Source organism: Lampris incognitus, chromosome 9 (genome assembly GCF_029633865.1).
Source record: "Lampris incognitus isolate fLamInc1 chromosome 9, fLamInc1.hap2, whole genome shotgun sequence".
Classification (NCBI taxonomy): domain Eukaryota; kingdom Metazoa; phylum Chordata; class Actinopteri; order Lampriformes; family Lampridae; genus Lampris; species Lampris incognitus.
The window spans coordinates 21,204,928-21,217,027 of NC_079219.1; the positions used below are offsets into that span (position 1 = coordinate 21,204,928).

The 12,100-nt window shown below is 42.2% G+C and overlaps 1 protein-coding gene across 1 annotated transcript in view; it reads right to left on the bottom strand.

Annotated features, from left to right (window-relative positions):
* Nucleotides 1-12,100, bottom strand: part of kiaa0319 (KIAA0319 ortholog) — a 44,786-nt gene that overhangs the window by 13,957 nt on the left and 18,729 nt on the right. Inside the window, exons 8-12 of the mRNA XM_056286945.1 lie at nucleotides 7,754-7,846; nucleotides 6,471-6,594; nucleotides 3,833-4,038; nucleotides 2,398-2,563; nucleotides 741-889 (exon numbers count right to left, since the gene is read on the bottom strand). Coding sequence (XP_056142920.1) covers nucleotides 741-889; nucleotides 2,398-2,563; nucleotides 3,833-4,038; nucleotides 6,471-6,594; nucleotides 7,754-7,846 — 738 coding nt within the window. The remainder of the gene's footprint in view (nucleotides 1-740; nucleotides 890-2,397; nucleotides 2,564-3,832; nucleotides 4,039-6,470; nucleotides 6,595-7,753; nucleotides 7,847-12,100) is intronic.

A 12,100-nucleotide genomic window follows, 5' to 3' on the forward strand; every position in this document is an offset into this window, starting at 1 on the left:
GGATGTTTTGTTAATGTGAAAAACATCAGATAAGGTGCTTGCTTTCTAAATAAGATGAGTATTTGTCCAATCAGATGATAAGAGCAACCTGTTGTGTGACAGGCTAAGCAAATCTGAATATTTTTAAAAAGGAATCCCAAGTTCTTTACAGACAATTTTTTAAAGTTGTACAGTCTCGATTCTCTATATTTACTAGTTATTGAACTGTGTACTAGATATATTTTATGTGTTCAGAAATAAATAATTTAGGGGTGTCCAGGTAACGTGGCAGTCTATTCCATTGCCTACCAACATGAGGATCGCCAGATCAAATCCCCATGTTACCTCCGGCTTGGTTGGGTGTCCCTACAGACACAATTGGCTGTGTCTGCGGGTGGGAAGCCAGATCTGGGGATCTGTCCTGGTCGCTGCACTAGAGCCTCCTCTGGTCCATCGAGGCGCCTGTTCAGGGAGGAGGGGGAACAGCGTGATCCTCCCACGCGCTATGCCCCCCCTGGCGAAACTCCTCACTGTCAGGCGAAAAGAAGCGGCTGCCGACTCCACATGTATCGGAGGAGGCATATGGTAGTCTGCAGCCCTCCCTGGATTGGCAGAGGGGGGTGGAGCAGCAATTGGGACAGCTTGGAAGAGTGGGGTAATTGGCCGGATACAACTGGGGGGAAAAGAGGGGAACCCCCCCCCCTCCAAAAAAAAAAAGAAAGAATTTATTTTTTTATCCTTCTATGCACAAAGTTGCTCACCCTCCAGGACTCTGACAGTCAGTGTAGCCGTATCTGTTTCCCCCTCCTGGTCACTGACGGTCAGACTAAAGGTATAGCGCCCCACCCGCAGGCCTGTTGCCGTGGCTATCGCCTTGTCCGCTCCCTCCATCTTTAACCCAGGGGGCCCACTGGGGGGGAAAAAAGTATGTATTTACCTAACTAGGAAGCAATTTATCATAGTTTTTAGTGCTTAGTGATAAGTATTAATATATAATATCATGTATATGTATACAGACAGGTGACAAATGAAAGGAAAACCCAACATAAAGTGTCTTAGTAAGGTGTTGGGCCACCATGAGCCTCCAGGACAGCTTCAGTGCTCCTTGTCATAAATTATAAAGGTCTCTGAACTCTACTGGAAGGATGAACACTATTCTACCAAAAGGTATTCCCTCATTTGGTGTGTTTTGATGATAGTGGTAGAGAGCGCTGTCTAACATGCTGGTGCAAAATCTCCCATAGGTGTTCAGTTGGGTTGAGATCTGGTGACTGTAAAGGCCATAGCATATGATTTACATCCTTTTCATCCTCATCACACCCCTCGTGACCCCTCATGCCCTGTGGATGGGGCATTGTCATCTTGGAAGAGACCTATCTGATCAGGATAGAAATGTTTCATCAAGAATAAAGGTGATCACTCAGAATAACTTTGTATTGATTTGCAGTGACCCTTCCCTCTAAGGGGACAAGTGGACCCAAACCATGCCAGGAAAATGCCCCCCACAGCATAACAGAGCCCCTGGACCCCCCTCACTGTGGGAGTCAAGCATTCAGAGATTGTCCTTTAATTTGTCACACACACACACACATATATATATATATACATATAACAATTATTTACAGGAGAGTCCTCTTTTTTGGGAGGGGGAATTTCCCCCTCCTTTTTTCTCCCCAATTGTACTTGACCAATTACCCCACTCTTCCGAGCCATCCTGGTTGCTACTCCAACCCTTCTGCTGATCCGGGGAGGGCTGCAGACTACCACATGCCTCCTCTAATACATGTGGAGTCGTCAGCCGCTTCTTTTCACCTGACAGTGAGGAGTTTCGCCAGGGGGACATAGCACGTGGGAGGATCATGCTATTCCCCCCAGTCCCCCCCCCCGAACAGACGCCCCGACCAACCAGAGGAGGCGCTAGTGCAGTGACCAGGACATACCCATATCCAGCTTCCCACCTGCAGACACGGCCAATTGTGTCTGTAGGGACGCCCCACCAAGCCGGAGGTAACACGGGGATTCGAACCGGACAGCCCCGTGTTGGTAGGCAACGGAATAGACCGCTACGTTACCCGGACACCCGAGGACAGTCTTTCTTATTCTATGTATATTTTATGTATGAAATATGATATATATCAAGTTTTAATTGACTGGCTAAAATTTTAATTGACTAATTGATAAATCTCTCTATGTAAACACATTAGTCCAATTATTATTGGAAAAAAGTACAAGATTAAAGCTGATACGATTTACAACTGAACAATAGCACCTCTAGCACTATAATGTTTCTCAGTGGGTCTAAAGGTTGTAACTTTAAACCCTGTCTGGTTTTTGACTCCAGCACTTTGTATTACTGCATTTCTAAATATAAATCCCAAAGGTGGGATAGATTCAAGAGATTCCAATTGGTAGTCACACCTGATGGGGTCCCAGCGGTAGCTGACAATGGCATGGTCATCTGTGCTGCCGCTACCATCCAGAACCACTCTGCTCACAGGCAGGACCAGCTTCCTGTCGGTACCCACCACAGCCACCGGGCCGTGGTTTGACCCCCCCACCTCCACTATGGAGACTGGCCTGTCTCCTACAGAACAGAAGAGGAGAGACAGCAAGAGGAAAAGGGCAGAAAAATTAGAGAAAAGTATAGAAGATAAAAGAGGGAAAGAGAAGAAGAGAAAATGGAGAAGAGAGGAGTCAAAGGAGAGAAAAGAGGTGAAGAGAGCGAGGTGAAGAAAGAGGAATAGGAAAGAAGAGGAGAGGTTAGGATCAACAGTACTGTGCCGGTGAGAGAGGTCAAAGCAATACAGCAAGAATGAAACTCAGTCAGTCAACAGACAGAAATAATGGAGGTGATCTGCTTCTGAGCCATCCCACAATATCATCCATGTGAAGAACTACAGCTGCAGAACATGGTTGCTTTTTAATTTCATTATTTCTATTTTGTATCATTATCATTATTTAATAAAAATTTTCTGGCACAGGATACAAATCCTGTACACCGGACTCAACAAATTAAAACAAACAACCATACAAAAAAGAACCACAATATAGTTATTAAAATCACAGTAATCTCACAAATAATCACAAATCACATAAATACAATAGTCTCTCAAATACATTAGTCTCACAAATAATCATAGTCACACAATACTCAATGATCACAACTCAGCTTTATAATTGTATTAAAAGTCCTTTGTTGACCAAAATGTATCTAATCTATTTTAAAAATAATTAACTGAAGGAGCCTGCACCACATCCTCTGGAAGTTCCTTCTACGCTCTTACAGCACAAATTGTAAAGAAGCTTTTTTCTCTTTTCAGAGTGACACTTTAATGGGAATAATTTTAAAGAGTTCCCTCTTAACTCATACCTATTATTCCAAAAATAGGTCACAGGCTCAGCTGTGAAATCATATATTTTGTGTACAAGCTTATAGACTTCAATCATATCTCCTTTATGTCTCCTGTTTACCAGAGTTGGTAGTTGTAAACTTCTTAACCTCTCTTTATATGACATCTCTTTCAGATCTGGGATTAATTTAGTCTGGAATTAGTTTATTATTCATGGTGATATTATAATAAAATCACATCATATGTCATATATTACATATAATTTATCTTATCATTTGATTAAAATACAGTTTTGTTATTATTTCAAATAATATTATTAAATCAGTAGTGCCATTTTTTTTTATTCTTTACTATTGTTAAAATGTATTTGGATTACTTCCACACCTCATAGCATGGCAAAATGACATCTCAGAGCATCAGGGCTTTTTCTTATGTTCATAACTGCTTTCATATAGCTCCTGGTTGAAAAGGACATTTAAATGTAGTTATAGTATCACGTTGACCTGATCTGTCAGGAGCAGTAACAGAGGGACGGACGAAGGGTGGGGGGGTTGTGGGCAGGGGAGAGGTCACCGCTGGGTCAGAGGTTGTGGTCTTCGCCAAAGGGGGTTCCTGATGGTTGATGGGGCCAATGCTGGGCTGGGCCTGAAGAACCATCACTGTTGCTGTAGTGGAGTCTGATGCACCAAAGGCATCAGTCACCATCAGCCTGGACAAGACAATTATATAGATAGAACAGATAGATTGAATAGAATAACTAGATACATACACTTTTCATATATTATGTTATATATATATATACACACACACACGTCCTTACTTTTGGTGTTAAGTGTGTTTGGTAGATTATTTCTTTGTTGTAACAATGCTTCTTGGCAATAAATCCTATACCGTTGGAAAGCCTGTTTATTTCCCTTTTAAATGGTGCCAGATTTGTAAGGAACATGCATTTGTGGGATGAGCAGCAGAGCTGAGTATGTGGGTTACGCCCATGAAACATTTGCCAAATCTTCTCTGCCAATGCCAAATAGCTTATTTTGCTGTTGCTATTGACTTGTTTTGAGCTTCTGGTACCCAGGTGCCGGATATAAGATTTATTGCCAAGAAGCATTGTTACAACAAAGAAATAATCTACCAAACACAAATTTCCTTACTTTTTGTGCCAAGTTTATATATATATATATATATATACACACACACACACACACACACACAATCATGATTGCGTATAGCATGAAACAGGCTTGTACTGTCTCATAGAGAATTTACTTGACTCACCGGATTATTTTGCTCCTTATTTGTTGAACACTTTCCCTACCATTGAGCGTTTCTTTTAACAAAGTAATTTATATATATATATATATAAGGAGCGGACTATCTCCTACATTTATCTTGCGATATATATATATATATATATATCGCAAGATAGATGTATTCCGCTCCTCATTTGTTCAGCACTTTTATCAACACCATTGATGGTTTCTGGAAAAAAAACCCGCTATATATATATATGTGTGTGTGTATATAGATGGATAGATAGACAGGTAATATAGTTAAGTAAATAACATATGAAAAAGGGCCAAGTGGCTCCTGCTAAGTCCAAAAAGCTTAATAAAATAATAATAATAATAATACATTTTTAACTAAAGATCAATTTACAGTTATTCAAAAGTGTTACGACCCTCAGTCTGGAGAGAGTACAACAATTAGTGTACTGAGGTGAAGGTGCAACACTGAGACATAAATGTTTAACTATAATAAAATATTAATATTTATTAACACAATGATAGGACAAGGGAACCGAACGGTTGCCAAAACAAACTATTAACAAAAGTAACCCACCCTTGACAGTGCTGAAAAGCACCAAATCTAAAGACAAAAAGTGGCAACTGCTGCTAACCTAGTGTGTCTAACAGAGGTAAGCTACATGATGGGGTGTTTGCCCATAGGCATCTTACCTTGATCCCCTTGCCCAAAAGAGCAAAACAACTGAACATAACTCAAAACAGTCAAAATGCAAACTCAACCAAAAACGAGCCAGACATTACAAACACAAAGTAGTTACAACACACAAACTAAACCAGCTGGCCGTTGAACTGAAGACATGTGGGGGTTTAAATGGGAGACTGAACAGCTGATGAAGATTGGATTCATTGACCGGTTGATTAGGTGATGAGGAGCACCTGGGGGATACCTGAATGTAGAGTCAGAGTTAGATACAGGAGGCAACACAAAACTATACGGACACACCCGTGGCCGTCAAATCCCGGACAAGCCCCCATGTTACCGCCCTAGTGCCGTGTGTCTGTAGTTTTCCCTCTCCAGGTGATGCCCCGCCTCCTGTGGAGCTGCTGATTGAGCCCAGGTGACCCCAATTCCTCATCAGCTGGGTATATAACTTGGAGAGAGACACCCAACAGTGCCACTGGGTCATTGTTGATAGCAGTGTGTGGACAGAGACGGCCAGTGGGCCATTGTTGCCAACCAGAGAGCAAGTGCTTGTGTCTAGACTCCTTGAGAAGGAGGATGAAACTTATTAGTGTTCTTGTTTTGGTTTGGTTTGATGTGAGTTTTGGTTAAAGCCTGGTTAAGAGCCAGCATCTTTAGTTGCCTGTTTATTCTGTAGTTTGACTAAGAGTTCTTTTTGTTAATAAATCTGTTTGTACACCTGGTTCCGCCTCCCACCTTTCTTATTCCCCCGGGATACTTTTATTTTCTTTGTTACTTCCCCTCATCCCCTGGACCTTTTAATGGGGAACGTAACACCGCTATATATGTGTATATAGATAGACAGGTAATATAATTAAGTAAATAACATATGAAAAAGGGCCAAGTGGCTCCTGCTAAGTCCAAAAAGCTTAATAAAATAATAATGATAATAATACACTTTTAACTAAAGATCAATTTAGTTATTCAAAAGAAACAATAGAAAGCCATAGAAATAACCACAGTCAGGTAGGAACAAGACAACAGGATCAACAAAGGAACAAGAGACAAAACACAAGTACAATCATAGGTACACAGAACAGCACGTAACACAACTAGGCAGAATAAGGTTTCTCGACTTTCTATACACATTTCGGTTTTCCTACTTTAAATTTGAATGAGATATTTGCTTGAAAACTCTCAAAGTTGCGATACCTAAATGTGTAGTTTCCCGGGTCCAGGTTGGACAGGTTTAGAATCCACCTGTTTGTAGAATCTCCCAGGTGCACCGGAGATCCGCTCATCTGTTCCCAGCCACAGCTGACCGCCATCTTACTCTCTGTGAGGGAAAACACAGTATATCTATTACGTTTTCCATCTTTCTGAAGCCTCCATCACTTCTGTTGTCATTCTCACTTACACCTTTGCAGAGACTTAATGCATGCTATGTAGAAGACATACTTTCCTTTTTTTTCTTTTTTCTATTTTCACTCCATTGATATTTTTCCCGTCCACTAATACTTTTTAAAAATGTATTTTCATATAAACAGCCATCAATCAAGCTGTAACAGAAATAGTAACAGTGTGCATCGACTCACTGTTTTAGTTTCCTAATTTCAGTTTTTTTGATTTCCCTTTTTTACATCAACCTTTTATAAAACAAGTTCATGTATTTTCTTTTTTTGTTGTTACATTTAGTGTGCTCTATTTAAACCAGTCACCCCAGTCTGAATTCCCTGGATATGAAAAGTTACCTAATTATGATTTTGATCTTCACAATGTTCATGTAAGGGATAACCCACTCCAAGGTGTGCATCGAAGGGTTTTAATGCACAATGTGGAGGCAAAGAACCATACAACGTGAATATGAGGGTGGTTCTATGGGCGGTTAAAAATCATTTAACGCACACCTTGGAGTGGATTATCCCACTTATACCACAGTACCAACAAATTAAAATAAAAGCATTCACTTGTTTTTTTGGGTTTTTTTTCCAACATTTTGGACTCAAGATTAAAACGTTATGAAGCAACAGTTAGCTACTGAGCTAACTTTGGATGTTCAGTGCGCTTACTACAGAACCGGTGTGTTGCTATGGTTACATTAGCAAAACCTCGGCCAGTGCAGGGATTCAGAACAATGATTTAACTTTAGCCAAACTACATGCGCATGGTTTGGTTTTAACACACACCGTCCGGCTAATCAGAAATGGGTATCTCCGCGACAAACAACGAGACTTATTTCTCTCTTGGTTACAGCATGTGTTTGATACTGCCTCCTTTGTTTTCACCATGCAGCTGAAACATTTACACCAGTGAGCACCGGAGTAGAATAAACTTCAGTCTCCACATCACCAGCAACGTTTAGTGCTACATGGATGGCATAGTGGCACATTTGGCTAGCATAGGAATATGCACGGCTGGTGTAGCGAGACATCACACTGGCGAAGGGATACATATACTGATGAAGAGACACATAACGCTGGCGTAAGGATACGTACTGCTGGCATTGATGATGACATTGCCGGCTGGGGGAGACAGGACCTGGGTTGAGGGGAACACCAAAGCTTTGGGGTGTGGGGTTAACCTTGGAGCTGGAAAGAAAAATAAAAGAGAAAAAGAATTAAAAGAAAGAAAAGAAGAGAGGGGAATAAAATAATAGAAAAGAGGGTAAAAGAATGAAAAAATGAGAAAGGCAAAAAATGAAGAGATAAAAACAAAAGCAGAATAGAATAGAATAGATATAGAAGAATAGAATAGAATAGAAAAGAATAGGTTGGAATGACAGATGGGCTCAAGGTGGAGGTGGGATTACATCAAGGATCGGCTCTGAGCCCTTTCTTGTTTGCAATGGTGATGGACAAGTTGACGGACGAGATCAGGCAGGAGTCTCCATGGACTATGATGTTTGCAGATGACATTGTGATCTGTAGCGAGAGTAGAGTTCAGGTTGAGGAGAGCCTGGAGAGGTGGAGGTATGCACTGGAGAGAAGAGGAATGAAAGTCAGTAGGAGCAAGACAGAATACCTATGCGTGAATGAGAGGGAGGACAGTGGAATGGTGAGGATGCAAGGAGTAGAGGTGACAAAGGTGTATGAATTTGAATGCTTGGGGTCAACTGTTCAAAGTAACGGGGAGTGCAGAAGAGAGGTGAAGAAGAGAGTGCAAGCAGGGTGGAGTGGGTGGAGAAGGGTGTTAGGAGTGATTTGCGACAGAGGGGTACCAGCAAGAGTTAAAGGGAAGGTTTACAAGATGGTTGTGAGACCAGCTATGTTATGTGGTTTGGACACAGCGGCACTGACGAAGACAGGAGGTGGAGCTGGAGGTGGAAGAGTTGAAGATGCTAAGATTTTAATTTGGAGTGATGAAGAAGGACAGGATTAGGAACGAGTATATTAGAGGGACAGCTCAGGTTGGACGGTTTGGAGGCAAAACAAGAGAGGCAAGATTGAAATGGCTTGGACATGTGTGGAGGAGAGATGCTGGGTATATTGGGAGAAGGATGCTGAATATGGAGCTGCCAGGGAAGAGGAAAAGAGGAAGGCCAAAGAGGAGGTTTAGGGATGTGGTGAGGGAGGACATACAGGTGGTTGGTGTGACAGTGGAAGATGCAGAGGACAGGAAGAAATGGAAACGGATGATCCACTGTGGCGACCCCTAACGGGAGCACCAGAAAGTAGCATTAGTAGTAGTAGAGCAGTGGTCACCAACCTTTTCAAGCCTAAGATCACATCGCAAATCAAAATGTAAACCACAATCTACCACTTGCAAAAAATTATGAAAAAAAAAAACAAGCCCACAATGTATTTGTGGGCTTGGGCAGGGAAAGTATTAATTTAATCATACAAATAGTATAATCAGAAGTAAGTGCAACTATCATTCAAAAGTTTATGACAACAGTCATATTAAAAATGTTCAATATTTCCACAGGCCTATCACTCATCCACCATTCATAATAACCTCAACAATCAGTCAGCTGCAGGCCTAAGCCAATCATGTGCAGTACTGTTTCACTTTCCCTTTTAAACAGCATACAACACAGATCATATCCTTTTGTAAACAAGAGTCTACAACAGATCATATTTCAAACTCACTCGGATGGCTGTGGATGAGACCCCCCCCCCCCCCCACACACACACACACATTCAATGTGATGGCTGTGATTGCACACTATCAGCAAGTGCTCTGTAGTCTGGCACTGTCTGTGAGATGTCTGTTAGTTAGACAAGACCTGTTCTTTGACGTGAGTATTTTCATCTGGGAAAAGGCCATCTCACAGAGATATGTTGATCCAAAGTAGGCCTTCACCTTAAGTGTGGAAGACGAAAGGAGGGGAAACTTTTCAGTGTTTACAAGGCCCCTAAAGTCACTGTCTCTTGAGCTTGCTTTCAACTCGATGTCATTTTGCAAATCAGTTATCTCCATGTCCACTCCGACTGGTAAAGCAAATACTTGCTGGAATTTCGCACACACCTCCTCAATGGCATGACCATATGACTCCTGTGCTTGCCTTGTAAATTGGCTCCGTTATATCTCGAAGTGATTTCAAAATTGTGTTGCTCACTTTTAAGGCTTGAAATACTCTTGTTCTTATATACATTTTTCATTTATTGACCTGCTTTATGCCCCCTCGACCATTAAGATCTGCAGATGGAGTTCCGTTGGTTATTCCCCAGGTCTCGGTTTGTTACAAAGGGTGATCGGGCTTTTGCTGTTAGAGCCCCCACAATATGGAACTCTCTTCCTATTGAACTAAGACAAACCAAGTCTCCAGCTTCTTTTAAATCTCGTCTTAAAACTTTTCTTTTTATGAAAGCTTGCTACAAGATGAAGGATTTTCCCCAACAAAACCACAAAGACACTGCCCAGCTGAAGAAAAGGGTGACCAATACCCCAGGTGAGCTTGGATGCCAGGGTGACACATTGAAAAAGGAGCTGGCCCTGTCAGGACAGTTGGAGGTGTAGTTGGAACTGGAGAGTGCCCATCTCTATGCTTGCATGGTGGAGAAGACGGCCCTTCAAAGAGAGAAGGAGGAGCTGCAGAAAGCCCTCAAAAAAGAATATGCCACAAATGAGCTGGCATCACTAAAGAACAAGGTGACCATCGTGGACCTGAAGCTACAGGTGATGGAGAGCGAGGCCAAGGTCTCAGATGCTAAGAAGGCTCAAGATGAGGCTAAAAAGCTGCCGGCTCTGAATCTGAGGAACTGGGCAGAGGAGAAGGAGAAACTCCTCCAGGAGCTAGAGAGGCTGCAGTGGGACAAAGAGGTCCCCGCAAACCAAGCTCCCAAAGCAGAGGAGCTACAAACTCCTCATCAAGCTCAATCAGCTCAAGGACAGTTTAGAAAACACCGAAGCTTCCCTGAGTCAGGCTGACCAAAAGCTGGCGAATCAGCTTTGCCAGTGGCAGGAAGAGAAAGCCCGTCTCATCAAGGCCAAATAGCAGGCTGAACAGGATCTGCTGGTGGAACAGCAGCATCTCTGCCAGGTGCAAATGGATAGCAAAGTGGCAAAGATGAAGTTGACAACTCTGCAGAGGGAAAGGACGGTGGCTCGATCACCATTCCCCGCTTTCCTGGCCAGAATAAGGGAGGGGATGAGGAAGAGGAAGGAGAAAAAGAAGTTAGCCAGGGAAGAGAGGGAAAAAATCAAGGATGAGAAGAGAAAGAAACTGGAGAAAAAGGAGAGGAAAAAAAGGGGGGAGACTGACCTGATGGGGCCCTCTTTCAACTTTGACTCCAGTGCATCCATTGCTTCCCTCAAAAAACCTTCCTCAATAAATTACCACCAAAAAATATTTATGTAGAATTGTATTTCTAAATCTGATCAGTGCTGCAGGGTTCTTATTGATGGCAGCAGTATAAAGTGCCACAGTGTTAACTTTTCAGCATGATAGTTATGAAGTAGAACTTGAGTTATGGTTTGGTTTGTTTTTTTTACTTACATATATTTTTTTAAAAAGAAGCAATATATAATTTGAAAAAGAATGTGAATGAGAATTGCCTAAAAACCCTCCGAGGGCTTGAAAAGTGGCATTCTCCAGCCAGTGTACTACAAGAAACAATTACAGCAATGCGGTACGCACAATTTGTATGTATAAATCAATAATTCCAGACATTGCAAGAGGCAGAGACAGTTCAGCACAGCACCCGACAACATTGCATCCTATAAACAAATTCAAATTGGGGTTTGAATTGTGAAGTCAAGTTGACTCAAAAGTCATACATTTTACTTTGAACGTTTACTTCATAGAGGAAGGGCAGCGACACAAATATAAAATACTACATAGTATTCAGGCACGCGGGAAGATATTTTAAGGAGGGGGACTGCTAATTGTGAAGATCCGGTGTGGAGGAATGACTCAAGAGGCAGAGATCTCTGTTTAATTGCAACTCCCGTGCCCCATACACCGCACGACCCCGGGAGTAGTCTTTTATTCACACCGGCCAGAACGGACCAGAACTGACAACAACGTAAGAGCCCCCCAGCCCCCATGTCCCAAGTGGTGACATCAGTCCAGTCATGGTACTAGAGTCAGTTAGTCAGTAAACGGTCTCCTACTTAGTCTGAGTCGAACCCCCAAAACTACAACACAAGAATAACCACAACACAAACACCACATCCTTAAAACACTATTTTAAATCTAACACTCCCATCAGCCATGGTGCTCCCCCAGTGCAGAACTGCCGACAATCAGAGCAATCTGCCTCCCCCGGTCACTACAGTATGACATCTTTGTTTTGTTTGTAAGGTGCGTGTGGGGCAGATTGGGAAGGGAGTGTATAGTATTAGGCGGCACGGTGGCACAGTGGTTAGCATGGTTACCTCACAGCAAGAAAGTCCTGGGT